This window comes from Scyliorhinus canicula, chromosome 15 (assembly GCF_902713615.1).
Source record: "Scyliorhinus canicula chromosome 15, sScyCan1.1, whole genome shotgun sequence".
Taxonomy (NCBI): Eukaryota; Metazoa; Chordata; class Chondrichthyes; order Carcharhiniformes; family Scyliorhinidae; genus Scyliorhinus; species Scyliorhinus canicula.
In genome coordinates, this window is record NC_052160.1 from 1,423,419 (window position 1) to 1,439,912 (window position 16,494).

At 46.6% G+C, this 16,494-nt stretch overlaps 1 protein-coding gene across 1 annotated transcript in view; it reads left to right on the forward strand.

Moving 5' to 3' along the window:
* Window positions 1-16,494, forward strand: part of LOC119978921 (transmembrane channel-like protein 7) — a 54,587-nt gene that overhangs the window by 22,008 nt on the left and 16,085 nt on the right. The window contains exons 8-12 of the mRNA XM_038820853.1: window positions 1,217-1,390; window positions 4,941-5,098; window positions 5,612-5,729; window positions 14,819-14,916; window positions 15,860-16,043. Of these exons, the coding sequence (XP_038676781.1) occupies window positions 1,217-1,390; window positions 4,941-5,098; window positions 5,612-5,729; window positions 14,819-14,916; window positions 15,860-16,043 (732 nt within the window). The remainder of the gene's footprint in view (window positions 1-1,216; window positions 1,391-4,940; window positions 5,099-5,611; window positions 5,730-14,818; window positions 14,917-15,859; window positions 16,044-16,494) is intronic.

Genomic DNA, 16,494 nt, shown 5'->3' on the forward strand with positions numbered 1-16,494 from the left:
GGACATTGTCGGGGGCAGGGTCCCCTCCTCCCTCGCCTCATTAAAAGTTCTCACCAGCAACGGGCTCAGCAGGTCCCGGAGCCTTCCCCGCCTGCATGCCCCCCAATCCCTTAACCAGCTCCTCCAGCCCAATCGGCGCCCCCAAACCAGCCACCTGCTCCTCCTCCACCCTCGGGAACCTCAGTTGATCTAAAAACTGCCGCATCCCCTCCCCCTCATCCGGGGGCTCAGACCTATACAGATCCCCATAGAAGTCCCTAAACACCTCGTTTATTGTCACCGCACTTTGCACCGTATTCCCCCCTCTATCCCTAATTCCACCAATCTCCCTCGCTGCCTCCCTCTTACGAAGCATGATCCTTTATCTCATCACTATACTCCCACTCTCTCAGCATGCCACTTGATGGCTTTAGTGTCGCGAAACATGTCTTTCTTTCTTAAATAAATTCAGGATTTGTTCACCAAAGCCTCCTGTGGCAGAGAATTCCACAGTTTTACGACCCTCTTAGCGAAGATGTTGCTCCTCGTCTGAGTCCTAAATGGCCCACGCCGTGTCCTGAGACTATGCCCCTTTGTTGTAGACTCCAGCCAGCATCCCTGTACTTGGTCAGTCCTGCCCTGTCAGGATTTTGTATGTTTCAGTGAGATTCCATCTCATTCTTCTAAATGCCAGTGAATATAGTATTACCATCCCAGACCAGACTCAACAGTGGCTAGGCCACTGGACCAAACCCCCAATATTTTAGTTTACTTTGTAAAACTGTGCAGAAAGAATACTTTGCTCCAGAAGTGATTGCACGACAAAATAGGGGTTTTTAAACCAAAACTTTACTCCTCAAAAGATGGGTTTCTGGCCTTAACCGGACTTCTCTCCTTCCTAGTATTGGAGTGCCAGTTCAGGATGTGATCCAGGTACAAACCTGCTCATCGCTGACTGACTCAGGGTAATCTGGGTGGGTGGAATCCAGTGTTTAAAATCAGGAACATGGTAATGTGAGGCATTTGGAAATGTTGACATTGAGTTGTTTGTGGTATCGTTAAATCAGAATTTACATTGGGTTAATGTGTTGCTGGAGCGCAACCTTAAAATGTGCAATTTCCCCTTTAAATGCTCACTTTCAGAAAAAACTTACCTTTGATAAGTTCAAAGTCAGTCATTTTTATTATGATTTTTAACAAGAAATTAAGAATTAAAGCAGTTTTTGCATGGCAATAGACCGACTTGGATGAAGAAAGAATCAAGCAGAAGATTGCCGATCGGACCAAGAGAGAAAAGTGCCGAATCTACTTCATAAGAGCTTTCTTAAATTTGGTAGTTGCATTTATATTGACCGTTTGTTTTTACGGCATTTACAGAACAACTGTTTACTCTCAAGAGTATCATAAAAATGTGAGTATTCATTTTGTTATTTGAATGGTATGCTAGTAGTGCCAGCACTGTGAAGAGTTAGAATAAAAATGCTATTAGAGAGTATACTTTGTTCTTGTAAAGCAATGGTGAAACTAGAATGTACAGATATACTATGGAGCATCTACACAACATTTTGAGGACTGCACACATTCTTTAAATTCCTATTTACACCCAGGATTAGGTTGGTAATTATTTGATTCCTGAATTCTGGAAGTCTGGGAAACTGTAGTCCCCAAAGACCCAATCGAGTGTAATCGTCCATTGTAAACATGCTGTCGTTGATTGCCCCTCGATTTGAGGGTGGTGTCTATCCAGGGTTGTAAGTTTCTGGATCTTCATGTGACTGATTATCTACCCACAGACCTTCCGGCAGATGTTGAGGACATCCCACAGGTATTGGGAGTTGGAGTACAGGATTTGCTTCCCATTTCTCTTCTTTTTGGTCACTGTGGCTCATTGTAAGATTAAGAGAAGGATTCTTCGCTTGGGAAACTAAGTTCTGCAGGGGTAGAATCGCTCCAAGTCTGGCGAGAGAAGCAGCAACTAGGAGTGATTCACTCTCCCTTGCCATGTTAATGGGTGCATGGTGGGAAGCTTGGAATGGAATCCTGCTATCGGGCCACCGTTTTGAGCGGACGGCCCATTACTGAGGTCTGACAGTCGCCCCCAACACCACCACCACCACCACGGAAATTACTGTCAACCCCACCCCTCCCTCAACAGAGCACGCACTCATGAGGGTGACCCGACCAAACCCCATATCAGAGACCCCCCCCCTTATCAGAGCACACCCCCCCCAACCAAATTAGTCATCATTAGGGCAGCATCATTAGGGCAGCATGGTAGCATTGTGGATAGCACAATCGTTCACAGCTCCAGGGTCCCAGGTTCGATTCCGGCTTGGGTCACTGTCTGTGTGGAGTCTGCACATCCTCCCTGTGTCTGTGTGGGTTTCCTCCGGGTGCTCCGGTTTCCTCCCACAGTCCAAAGATGTGCAGGTTAGGTGGATTGGCCATGATCAATTGCCCTTAGTGTCCAAAATTGCCCTTAGTGTTGGGTGGGGTTACTGGGTTATGGGGATAGGGTGGAGTTGTTGACCTTGGGTAGGGTGCTCTTTCCAAGAGCCGGTGCAGACTCGATGGGCTGAATGGCCTCCTTCTGCACTGTAAATTCTATGATTCTATGATCCCAGCCAGAAAGCTAAAGAGTAGTCCAGGCAGGAACAGTGAAAATCAGTGCTTTTTCACTTTCTTATCCCTTACACCTGCCTCAGACACGTGTAGAAAGCAGCAGCTGTTACTTCATAGAAAACCAAAGCACATCTCAAGGCAATAAACCCCCTCAGATCCTTTGATCTGTGAGGTTTCTATTTACTGTCAAAGAACATAGAACATACAGTGCTGAAGGAGGCCATTCGGCCCATCGAGTCTGCACTTACCCACTTAAGCCCTCTCTTCCACCCTACCCCAGTAACCCCACCTAACCTTTTTGGACACTAAGGGCAATTTAGCATGGCCAATGCACCTAACCTGCATGTCTTTGGACTGTGGGAGGAAACCGGAGCACCCGGAGGAAAGCCACGCAGACACGGGGAGAAGATGCAGACTCCGCACAGACAGTGATCCAGCGGGGAATCGAACCTCCAATTCCTCCCTCCTTCCCATAACCTGATTTACAGCTATTTCTGAGATGTTAATTGTATCCAATGCAATGCACTTGTTCAATTCATCTGCCGTCTTATTTCCCATTATTAATCCCCAGACTCAATTTCCATCACACCAACATCCACTTTGTTTGCATATTTATTGTTTATTTAGTTTTTTATTTGACAATTGCTGTTTTCTGCCTTTATTACATTAAATGTGATTTTCAGCATAGATCATAGCTCAGTGCAAAAGTACTATGGAGCTAATTTCTTTCAATGATTTGAAAGGTGGCTTTGTGGTGACTGTTTATTCATTGCTTTCCTATCTGTCCAATGATTGCAATTAATCCTTGACCAGTTTACATTTAGCCAATCTGGTACTTTAATCCAACCACAAATAACCAACAAGATGTGTCTTTATGGACTCTGTTAGAGGTGCTAATTTTTGGATGACATAGAATGATATAGATCCAGAATGAGATCAATGGTTTGATTGAGTGGGCAGGAAAGTAGCAAATGGAATTCAATCTGGAAAAGTATGAGGTAATGCATTTGAATGGGAAGCGAATACTCAATAAATGGGAAGATATTGAGAGAAATTGAGGAATGAGAGGCCTGGGATTGCATGTCCACAGGTCCTTGAAGGTAGCAGGACAGGTGGACGAGGTGGTTAAGAAAGCACGTGGAATGCTTTCCTTCATTGGGTGAGATATTGAATACAAAAGCAGGGGTGCAATGCTGGGACTGTATAAAACCTGGTTAGGCCACAGCTGGGGTTTTGTGTACAGTTCTGGTCACCACATTACAGGAAGGTCGTGATGCTCTGGAGAGAGGGTGCAGAGGAGATTTACAATGTTGCCAGGGCTTGAAAATAGCAGCTGAAGAGAGATTGGATAGGCCAGGGTTGTTTCCCATTCGAACAGAGGAGACTAAGGTGTGGCCTGATTGAGGGGCCTAGACGGTAGACAGGAAAGTCTTGTTTTCCTCGAGGGAGGGGGTCAATTACCGGGGGGGGGGGGGGGGGGGGGCATAGATTTAAGGTGATTGGTAGAAGGATAGAGGGGATATGAGGAAAGTTGTTTTCACCCAGAGGGTGGTGGTGTCTGGTTTGGTGGTTGAGGCTGAAACGGTCAATTCATTGATAAGGAACCTGGATCTGCATCGGCAGAGCTGGAACCTGCAAGGTGATGGATCAGATGTTGGAAAGTGAGATTGAAATGAGCGGCGAGTTTCTTTTTTCTCTTTTTAGGCAGACACATACTGAATGGCCTCTTCCTGCGCTGTAATGTTTCTGTGTTTCTATGTAAAGCAGGGGCCTCCTGCATCCTCCTACTACCCTATTCTGAGTTATCACCAGTGTTTTCGTCATTATGAATCTTTCAATCAACGTCACTTAACACAAAATCAGAATATTGCAGATGCTGAAAATCTGAATAAAACAGCAAGTGCTGGATATATTTAGGAGATCCGGCAGCATCTGTGGAGACCAAAGTAGACATTCAGCTTGAAGCCCTTGCAATGTTTTCTCTCCACAGATTCTACCAGTCCTGCTAAGTATTTGCAAGAACTTTGTTCAATGTCACTGTAACAGTTTCACTGGTGGGTGCTTGTTGTGCATGAATTTGCAGCTCCATTTTCTGCATTATAAAATTATCCACACATCCAGAAAATGCCAAGTTGGCTGAGGATGTGAAAGGTGCAACATAAACGTCAGTTTTACTTCTTCATGCTGAGCTTTGAAAATCTACAGATGGGCGAATGTTTAACCATCACCACCCAATCCACCCCCATCTCTTTTATTGCCTGTTTAGTTTCATGAAGTTTTAGTCTGCAGAATGTTACAGTGAAATGGGCTTAATTTTATTATGTTAATATTTTTATCAGTCAGATGATGTTGAAGGCTTCACATATAATCTAATAGTTGAGTACTTGCCATCGATTGTCATCACGGCAGCTAACTTTATCACTCCACACATGTTTGAACATATAATCCAATTTGAAGACTATTCACCAGCCTTTGAAATCAAATTTATCCTTATTAGGTATGTATGGATGTATTTACCTGATGTAAACAAGGTAGAGTATATTTTTATAGTTGAGATTGACAGTACATTATGCACCCATGAATTTGAGACAGCAAGCCATCCAAAAGATACATGTGACTGTAACCATCGTGTTTTGAGCCAGCTGGCTTAATTATTTGAACTTCTTTCTTGGAATACAATTTAAAAGTACATTGATTCAAGTTATTGCCAAATAAATATGTGAATGACATTGAACTTTTAAAAGAAGAATCGTTTGCGACAAAATGACAGTAATTTAAGGATGGCTCTGTGAGCACAATGCCATGGTAATGATTGAGTACAATGTGGAGGAACGTTACTATTCCCCTCCCTCGAAACATTGAGCAAGTTTGCAGACTTCCAGCCCTAACTCTGCCCCTTCACACTTTCTTTAAGTGACTCATGGATATTTCAAAACCCAGCCTCATATCCGCATTGTGTTCTTCATGGAAGAAGATCAAGCTAAAACTTACTAACTGAACATTTCCACAGGTCTGTATTTGTGCGGCTGGCTAATATTATCGTTCTCTTGATCACTTTATGGTCACAAATCACGACTTGTAAAGATGGTGAATGCAAAACCTGTGGCTACAACAACAAATTATACCCAGTGAGTACATAAATTCTGCATTTAAAAGCAAATTAATGGGATTGAAAATGGATTTAAAAGACCATGGCGGTATTTTAAAGCCCTCCTGTGCCGTGTTTTCCAGCAGCAGAGGGGGCTCGCAATTGGCTCACTGGTGGGATTGACCAGTCCTGCCAGTGTCGACAGCATTTTGCGTGGCTTGTCCGTCTGCTGCTAGGGAATCCAGCGCGGGATTGGCCTTCAATGGGATCGTTCCCGCTGATGGGAGGGGCCACAAAGTCCGACGGTTTGAGATTTTCAGCTTGCTTGTAGCAAAGTAAGGATGCAGCAGGATAGGATGTTTAGCCATCGGTAAGCAACTAATTAGCTTGCATAAGAATGGATAATATTCATTAGTATTGAGAGATTTAATAAAGAACAATATATTTGTATTAACTTGTTCCTTTAAGAGCATTTACATTTTATGTTCAACTTAATGTTCTGACTGTTTACAGGAACTAGCATAACTTGCATTGAGCACAATTATTTTTACTATATTTGATGTAAAAAGAATTGTCAAAATGTTTCTGTTCATGTAACTGTTAAAAATGAGAACGCTGCCAATAGTTACATTGAAGGATTCCATGAGTGCATGAAAATTAATCACCAAATATATGTGATGAATGTAGGAATTTCAGACACCTTGTGTTCTAGTTATTTGGTGCAGTGAGGTTTAAAAGCTGGGGTTAGTGTGTATGTGTGACTGCTGCAATCATGTTTTTAAAGAAATCTGGTTCAAAGGGCAAATATGTTTTGGGAGTGATGGAACCATCAATTCACGAGACACGTGCTTTAAGATATGAACAGTGGTTTTAATCTACTTACTACAGAGCCAGCCTGTTACCCGTTGAACGCTCGATGAACTGCAGGCTGGCTCTGGACACGGTTATTTATACAGCAGTCAAGGGGGAGGAGTTGTGGGCGGAGCCAAGGGGTGGAGCCCTGTACAAACTCCTGAGCATTCCCAGAGCTACTCCCCCTAGTGGTCGGATAACACTACTGTGCTTACAATGGTATTGGTAAATACAGTGTGAATTACTACATTACATTCACCACATTCACCCCTACAAAAAAATCAAGTCCGGCGGGGATGGTGGTCTACAAAGTAAGTCTGTCCGGTGGTCGAACTGTCCGCTGAGATCTGCGGAGCACCGGGGTTGCAGCCTCTTGCGGTGGCTGGATGGGTGTTGTGTGCTGGGGTACAATGGCGGACTCCAGGGAGGGTTGTGCCCGAGCTTCATACTCCCCTGGTTCGACCGGGGACTGGGGGCGCTGGGGGCTGGCCGGCGTGGGTGCACGGAACTGGTGGAGCGAGCTCGTGGGTTCGGGAGCGCGAGGGGGCGGCAGCATGGGGTGTAGTGTGGATCGCTGGGGGCGCTGGATCCGGCGGGTGCCAGATCCCGGAGGGATACTGTGTCCTGGCGGCCGTCAGGGAACTCGACGAAGGCGTACTGGGGGTTGGAGCAGGCACACCTTCTCAACAAGGTTGTCAGTTTTGTGCGCCCTGACGTGTTTCCTCAGGAGTACCGGGCCCGGTGTCCTCAGCCATGCCGGAAGTGAGACCCCCGTGGTAGTGCCCCTGGAAAAAATGAAGAGCCTCTCGTGAGGGGTCTAATTGGTCGCTGTGCATAAGAGGGACCTAATAGCGTGGAGCGTGTCTGGGAGGACTTCCTGCCACTGGGAGACTTGGAGTTTTCTAGACCGGAGGGTCAGTAGGACGGTCTTCCAGACCGTCGCGTTCTCCCTCTCCACCTGCCCGTTCCCCCTGGGGTTGTAGCTGGTAGTCCTGCTCGAGGCGATGCCCTTGTCGAGCAGGTACTGACGCAGCTCGTCGCTCATAAAGGACGAACCCCGGTCGCTGTGCACGTAGCTGGGGAAACCAAACAGGGTGAAGATGCTATGCAGGGCCCTAATGACTGTGGGAGGTCATGTCGGGGCACGGGATAGCGAAGGGGAAACGGGAGAACTCGTCTACGATGTTTAGAAAGTAAACGTTCTTGTTAGTTGAGGGGAGTGGCCCTCCCTTTGAAATCAATCGCGAGGCGTTCAAAGGGCCTAGAAGCCTTGACCAGGTGGGCCCTGTCTGGTCTATAGAAGTGCGGTTTGCACTCCGCACAGATCGGGCAGTCCCTGGTGACCGCTTTTACCTCCTCGTTGGAGAAAGGCAAGTTTCGGGCTCTGATGTAGTGGGCGAGCCGGGTGACCCCCGGTGGCAGAGGTTCGTTGTGGATGACTTTCAGTCTGTCAATCTGCGCGCTGGCGCATGTCCCGCGGGATAGGGCATCCGGAGGCTCGTTGAGCTTCCCGGGTCGATACTTACTATCATAGCTGTAGGTGGAGAGATCGATCCTCCACCGAAGGATTTTATAATTTTTTATTTTGCCCCTTTGCGAGTTATCAAACATAAAGGCGACCGATCTTTGGTCGGTGATGAGGGTGAACCTCCTACCTGCGAGGTAGTGCCTCCAGTGACGGATAGCCTCCACAATGGCTTGTGCTTCTTTCTCGACTGAGGAGTGTCGGAGTTCTGAAGCGGAGAGGGTACGGGAGAAAAATGCGACTGGTCTCCCTGCCTGATTTAGTGTGGCTGCTAGAGCTACCTCTGAGGAGTCGCTCTCAGCCTGGAATGGAGTGGATTCATCCACCGCCCGCATGGCCACTTTGGCGATGTCCTCCTTGATGCAGTTCAAGGCCTGACGTGCCTCAGCTGACAGGGGAAATCTTGTGGCCTTAAAGAGTGGGCGGGCTTTGTCCGCATATTGAGGGACCCACTGGGCGTAGTAGGAGAAGAAGCCCAAGCACCGTTTGAGGGCCTTGGGGCAATGGGGGAGGGGGAGTTCTAAGAGGGGGCGCATAAGGTCTGGGTCTGGGCCCAGGACTCCGTTTTCCACGACATAGCCGAGGATGGCCAGTCTGTTTGTGCGGAAAACGCATTTCTCTTTGTTGTAGGTGATGTTTAATTTCTGTGCCGTCTGGAAAAACGGTGGAGGTTGGCGTCGTGGTCCTGCTGGTCATAGCCGCAGATGGTGACATTGTCCAAGTACGGAAACATGGCCCGCAGCCCGTACTGGTCCACCATTCGGTCCATTGCTCGTTGGAACACCGAGACCCCATTAGTGATGCCGAAGGGGACCCGGAGGAAATGGAAGAGGCGGCCATCGGCCTCGAATGCCGTGTAGTGGCGGTGCTCCGGGCAGATTGGAAGCTGGTGGTATGCAGACTTCAGATCCACCGTGGAAAAGAGTCGATACTGGGTGATCTGATTTACCATGTCTGCAATCCTGGGGAGGAGATACGCGTCGAGGAGCGTAAAGCGATTGATGGTCTGGCTATAGTCGACAACCATGCGGAATATTTCCCCGGTCTTAACGACCACTACCTGAGCTCTTCAGGGACTATTGCTGGCCTCTATAATCCCCTCACTGAGTAGCCTTCAGATCTCTGCTCTGACAAATACCCTATCCTGCAGGCTGTACCGCCTGCTACGAGTGGCTACGGGTTTACAGTCCTTAGTGAGATTGGCAAAGAGAGGAGGGGGGGGGGAGATTCGTAGTGTAGCGAGGCTGCAGATACTGAGTGGGGGCAGGGGCCCGCCGAAGCTGAGGGTGAGGCTCTTAAGGTTACACTGAAAATCTAGGCCTAATAAGAGTGGCGCGCAGAGGTCGGGCAAAACGTAGAGTTGAAATTTTGAGTAGCTAGTGCCTCGGATTGTGAGTGTCGCGGCGGTGCGCCCCTGGATCTGTACAGAATGGGAGCCTGAACCGAGGGAGATAGTTTGCCGCACGGGGAAAATGGGGAGCGAACAGCGTCTTACCAGGTCTGGATGTATGAAGCTCTCAGTGCTCCCGGAGTCAAAAAGGCATGGCGTGTTGTACCCGTTGATTTGGACCTCTGCCATCGAATTTCGCAGATGCTTCGGGCGTGATTGATCCAGTGTGACTGCGCCGGGTTGCGGGCCGCGTGACGAGCGCCCGGGGAGGTCGTACTCTTCCGATGAGTTGTCCGAGTGTGGAGATGCAGGTCGGGCCCGTGGATTGCACGTGGCGGGCGGCGAGGAAGATGGCGTCCAATATAGCGGCCCCAATGAGTCGCACGTGGCCGGCTGCGTGGTGGAGGTTTGCCAAGATGGCGGCCCCCATGGATCGCACGTGGCAGGAGGGGGCGGGGTTGGGGCATAAGCCGCAGTTTCGGGCCCCGCGGGCCTGCGAGTGAGGGGAGCGATTACTTCGTGCCGCTGGGGAGTTGGAAGCTGGGGCCCTTTTAGCGAGGCACACTCTCGCGTAATGGCCTTTCCGCCCGCAGCTGCTGCAGGTCGCGTTGCTGGCCGGGCAGTGCTGCCGCGGGTGCTGGTTCTGGCCGCAGAAATGGCAGGCTGGAGCATCATAGTGGCTGGAGCAGCATGGTGGCTGGAGCAGCATAGTGGCTGGAGCAGCATGGTGGCTGGAGCAGCATAGTGGCTGGCTGGGGCAGCATGGTGGCTGGCTGGAGCAGCATAGTGGCTGGCTGGGGCAGCATGGCACAGGCCTGAGGGAGTCGCTGGTCGGGGGCCCATGGTTGGGTCGCGGGGTCCGCGGGGAACGAGGTGAGGCTGCGGAAGGAGACCTCCATCGTGGTAGCAATTTCCGCAGTTGTTTCTAAGTCTTGGGCCCCCTTTTCCAGCAGTCGTTGGCGCACATAAATAGTCCTGAGGCCCGCTACAAAAACATCGCGTACAGCAAGTTCTCTGTGTTCAGCCGCGGTAACCGCTTGATAGTTACAGTCATTAGGTAGATTATTGAGCTCTCTTAAAAATTCGGCGAGTGATTCTGTAGGCCGCTGGCTGCGAGTCATGAACACATGGCATGCGTAAACTTCGTTAATGTGCCTTACATACATCTTCTCGAGTATCGCTAGCGCTGCAGTATATGAACCGGCAGAGTTTAGTTGCGTAGAGATTCTGTGGCTCACCCTCGCGTGCAGTAGACTTAACTTCTGTTCCTCTGTTGTTTCGGCTGTGCTCGCTTCTGCCAGGTAGGCCTTAAAGCACCGCAGCCAGTGGGAGAAGATTTCTTTTGCCTCTGCATCCTGTGGATCGAGTTCCAGGCTTGAGGGCTGATTCCATGATGGATCCTGACTGTTCTTAAGTAGATTAAATTGATGGAACCATCAATTCACGAGACACGTGCTTTAAGATATGAACAGTGATTTTAATCTACTTACTACAGAGCCAGCCTGTTACCCATTGAACTCTCGATGAACTGCAGGCTGGCTCTGGACACGGTTATTTATACAGCAGTCAAGGGGGAGGAGTCGTGGGCGGAGCCAAGGGTGGAGCCCTGTACAAACTCCTGAGCATTCCCAGAGCTACTCCCACTAGTGGTCGGATAACGCTACTGCGCTTACAATGGTATTGGTAAATACAGTGTGAATTACTAAGTTACATTCACCACACGGAGCCAGCCATGCAATTAGGCCATTGTAAAAACTGGGCTAGTGCAGTTTTGTTTGGATTAAGGGGGGATCCCTCTGGAGTTCATTATAGTTCAGCGTGGTAAGAAGATGTAATTATTGGGTAGTACTAAGGTATCGGACATTTTGCAGGAAAGCAGTTTTAGTGGAAGTTTTAGATGAAGCTGTGAACAGAAGCCGAGATCACACTCTCGCTGCAGTTCAGTTAAAATATATAGTTGTCGACAGATTAGCCGTGTGGCTGGAAACCAGCTAAAGCAGCTTCTGAAAAGATACAGCCAGAGTTTCTGCATGGGTCTGACAGGATTCCGATCTTTTCTTTAAAGCAAATGTCTTTCTGTCCCAAAGTATATTATCCAGACATCTCTGTACAACAGGTATTCCTGAATGCTAATGGCATTTGAAAGTGGATTGAGAGCTGAGATGGTTTTGTTGTTAGAGTGGGAAAAAAGATAGTTAAGGGATATTTTGCCACTACATTGATTAGCATTGTTTAATGAGTAATTGTAAATTATTTTTCTTGTGTGATGTTAAAGATATTTTAATACTGCGTTAATAAGTTTGTTTTGATAAACCATATCCCAGTTTCTCTGTGAAATCCCTCCTAGAGCGAGGGAGTCTGACAAAATGAGAATAAAATAGCTCCATTCCGCTGCTCCCTCACAGCTCAGCTCCCGGGTGTCCGAATCTCTCTCGTCTCTCACAGCTCAGCTCCCGGGTGTCCGAATCTCTCTCGTCCCTCACAGCTCAGCTCCCGGGTGTCCGAATCTCTCTCGTCCCTCACAGTTCAGCTCCCGAGTGTCCGAATCTCTGTGCTCCATCCCGCTGCTCCCGCACAGCTCAGCTCCCGGGTGTCAGAATCTCCAGGCTCCCTCACAGCTCAGCTCCCGGGTGCCTGGAGTCGGGATCTCTCTGCTCCAGTCCGCTGCTCCCTCACAGCTCAGCTCCCGGGTGTCCGAATCTCTCTCGTCTCTCACAGCTCAGCTCCCGGGTGTCCGAATCTCTCTCGTCCCTCACAGCTCAGCTCCCGGGTGTCCGAATCTCTCTCGTCCCTCACAGCTCAGCTCCCGGGTGTCTGAATCTCTCTCGTCCCTCACAGTTCAGCTCCCGAGTGTCCGAATCTCTGTGCTCCATCCCGCTGCTCCCTCACAGCTCAGCTCCCGGGTGCCTGGAGTCGGGATCTCTCTGCTCCAATCCGCTGCTCCCGCACAGCTCAGAGGAGATGTCATAATTTTATGAAGAACAATATAATTTTATTGGGGAACTTCACAAAGTCAAAATGTATATATAATATGATTTCTTCTATATAGTCTTAATTTTTCTTTTCCCATAATCTACCACGTCTTTCTCTTGATCCATTTTGGAGCAGCTGTTGTTTAATTTGCTTCTGTTACACTGATATACATTTTCCTGCACATTTTCCAATCATTTTGATAGATTTGAGTCACTGATGAGCTCAGCTATACCAAAATAAAATGTAACTAAGCTTGGCCTTGTAGTAAATAGACTGATGTTTTCAACATGCTTTCAAACCTAATGAGTGACCCAAATGCTCAGAGTAGATATAACTGATTTGCTTGATGGTGTTAACTATAGGACAATAACTTAATTAGGGAAATGTTGATTGTCAAGTCTTATTATAAATGGGTCAACCGCACTGGGTAGTTAGTGTCAGCTTATGTCGGGGTGGTAACCTATTCAAGAATAAATCTCAGCAAGAAAAATGAATATCTCCTTCAAAAGGATTCCAAGAAAATTCGCATTGGTGCAGCAAAAACAAAACATTGCATTAAAGTTTTTCAAAAATGCATCAACAGGAAAGAGTAGCAGATTAAGAAAGTCGTCTGATAGTACAGAATTTGAGTATTATTGAAAAAAGATTTTTAATGGAAGTTTGGTGATTGGTGTAGTTTTTGCTGGCCTCGCTCTGCATCATGAACCAGCTGTCAAGCTTGTACAGCTCCACAAAAGTAGACATTTTTAAAAATAAATTTGAGTACCCAATTCTTTTTCTTCCCCCAGTTAAGGGCAATTTAGCATGGCCAAAGGACTTACATGGCAAATCTTTGGGTTGTGGGGGTGAGACCCACGCAGACACGGGGAGAATGTGCAAACTCCACACTGACAGTGATCCGGAGCCGGGATCGAACCCGGGTCCTCGATGCCATGAGGCAGCAGTGCAACCGTGTCGCCCTACAAAAGTAGAAGTTAAGGCCCTATCCAATGGAATCATACGAATTAGGGGCAGGAGCAGGCCATTCGGCCCCTCGAGCCGGCTCTGCTGTTCAATAAGATTATGGCTGATGTGTTTGTATTGAGTTCCACGTTCCTCATCCACCCCCAATAATCTTTGATTCTCTTCCCCACCCGTAATTTATCTGCCTTCCCATTAAAAACATTCACTGACCCCGCCCCCACCATCTTCTGAGGCAGAGTTCCAAAGTTACACAACCCTGTGAGAGAAAAAAATTCTCATCTCTGTCCTAAAAGGGTTTCCCCAATTTTAAAGCCGTGCCCTGGAGTTCTGGACTCGCCCACAAGAGGAAACATCCTTTCCACATCCACATTGTCAAGACCGTTCAGGATCTTATAACCTTCAATCAACTCTCCCCTCACTCTTCTAAACTCCAGTGGGCAAGCCCAGTCTGTCCAACGTTCCTAAGACAACCCACTGATTCCAGATACCAATCTAATAAACCTCTGAACTGCTTCCAAGGCATTTACATCCTGCCTTAAATAAGGAGACCAAAACTGCACACTCTATTCCAGATTCACCCTGTCCAACTGAAGCATAACATCCTTGCTTTTCTGTTCAGTTCCTTTAGTAATAAAGAATCAAACTGAGAAGAAATGGGAGATTCACAGAATTTACAGTGCAGAAGGAGGCCATTCGACCCATCGAGTCTGCACTGGCCCTCGGAAAGAGCACCCTACTTAAGCCCACACCTCCACCCGATCCTCACACTTTCACCCTATCCCAGTAACCCCACCTCACCCAACCTTTTTTGGACACTACGGGCAATTTATCACGGAAAATCCACCTAACCCTGCACGTCTTTGGACTGTGGGAGGAAACCGGAGCACCCGGAGGAAACCCACGCAGACACGGGGAGAACGTGCAGACTCCGCACAGACAGTGACCCAGCGGGGAATCGAACCTGGGACCCTGGCGCTGTGAAGCCAGTGTGCTAACCACTGTGCTACCGTGCCGCCCTCAAATGGAGATGAATGATGTGATAAATGTTAACACGTATCAGGTTTCTTTCTGGGAGGGGACAGACAATATATAATCAAATGTGAACCACACTAAGATTTTGCCTTGAGGAATTAAAAACCAACAAATCCCCCTGAATGGTTGAACTTTTTTCGAGGCTACTGTGGAAGGTGAGGAAGATTTGAGTATGACCGAAGTTTGGGCAGACTGGAATTAGGCAACTGTTCCACGATTCAAGAAGGACACCAGACCCAAAACCACATCACAAAACTACATACCCATTGGCTTTAATATTTAACCATTACTGAGCTCAGTAGATAAAGTATTGTAATAGCTAACTATTCTGTACATTATCAGTGACTTTTGTTTTGATTGTAATTTGAGTATTAATGGTTGGTTCTGTTTTCAGTGCTGGGAAACCCGAATAGGACAAGAAATGTACAAGTTGATGATATTTGACTTGATTATAATTTCATCAGTTGCACTGTTTGTGGAGTTTCCCAGAAAGTAAGGATTAATTCACTTCCAACCTTTCTCATTTCATCTATTCAGAAATTGTGAATTGTTACATGATTTAATCCTTCTGGATTTGTGATTAAAAACCCCTGTCATTTTCATCTTTGGGTCCAAAATTTTATCAGCACCATATGAAAATATTAAATTATTTGATATTCGACAAATGGTTCAATATCATTCTATTTAATAACTATCCAGTATCTTAGAGTTTGAATATTTTTGAAATTAAACTAAATCAGTAATTAATTTTTAAAACTATCTCTTTTTCTGGAGGATATTTGTCAGATAAAATGTTATTTAATAAACATGTTCATTTTGTCATTGATAAAGTAGTTGCATGTTCAGGGTTGATTTTCTAAACCTGATAAAACTTGTGCATTAGTTAATATGTTTGTAACCATTGAGTTATACTTTGAGATTATTGAACAAAGCATTTTAGAAAGGGATATTGGAACTGTGAGAAAGTTACAGCGCTGAAGGAGGTCATCCAGCCCATCTTGTCTGTGCCAGCCGAAGAAGAAAGAAATTAAAAACTAGCTGTCCATTCTAATCCTACCTTCCGGCACTGAGTCAGTACCTCACAGGTTATAGCACCTCGGGTACAGATCCAGTTGCCTCTTAAATGAATTGTGGGCTTCTGCCTTCACCCCAAACCAGGTAGTGAATTCCAAACACTACCATCCAGTGGGTGGAGTTTTCCTCATGCCCCCTCTAATCCTTTTACCAATCACCTTTACTCTATGGCCCCTGGTAACTGACATATCCACTAGGGAAAATAGATCTTACCGGTCTATCTAGGCCCCTCATAATCTTGTACAACTCCATCAGGTCACCCCTCAGCCACCTCTGTTCCATGGCAGACAATCCTAGCCTATCCAATCATTCCTCATTGCTGCGGTAATGTAATTACTTATTTTATATATTTGTTTTTCAGGTTAATTGTAACCTATTCTGCTTGTCCAGTTTTCAAGTGGTGGGGTCAACAGCAGTTTGCCGTTCCTAAAAATGTATTGGAAATTGTTTATGGTCAGACAATCTGTTGGATAGGAACATTTTATTCACCGTTACTCCCTGGAATAGCAACCATCAAATACTTCATCATATTTTATATCAAAAAGGTGAGTTATTTTACAGAATATACCAACAAAAGCAAACTTGTTTTTTTTCAATGATATAATTAACTCTCTTAAATTCTTACCTAGTTATTCCTGACTGATTTATATTTTAATAAGATATGCCACCATTAGTTTGGCATTCAAAATAAATGTCCGTTTAAGATTATCTGAAATTCGATTTCAGGCTTCCCCTAAATTTGTCACAATTAATCCGAGTTTCTTGAGTGAGCCACTGAGTAATACACATACAGCAAATTACCTTTCTATAGCATCTTTAGCATATAGAAAGTCCTATGGTATTTTACACGCTGGGAGAAAAATACATATGAAGATTGGACTCAGGCTGTGGAGGTCCCAGATTTGAGTCTCTGCTTGAGATTAATTGGCTAATCTCAGAGGAGCAGCTGCTTTGGGATATCACAATTTTCCTCCATAATCCAAGGGCTAGGTAAAA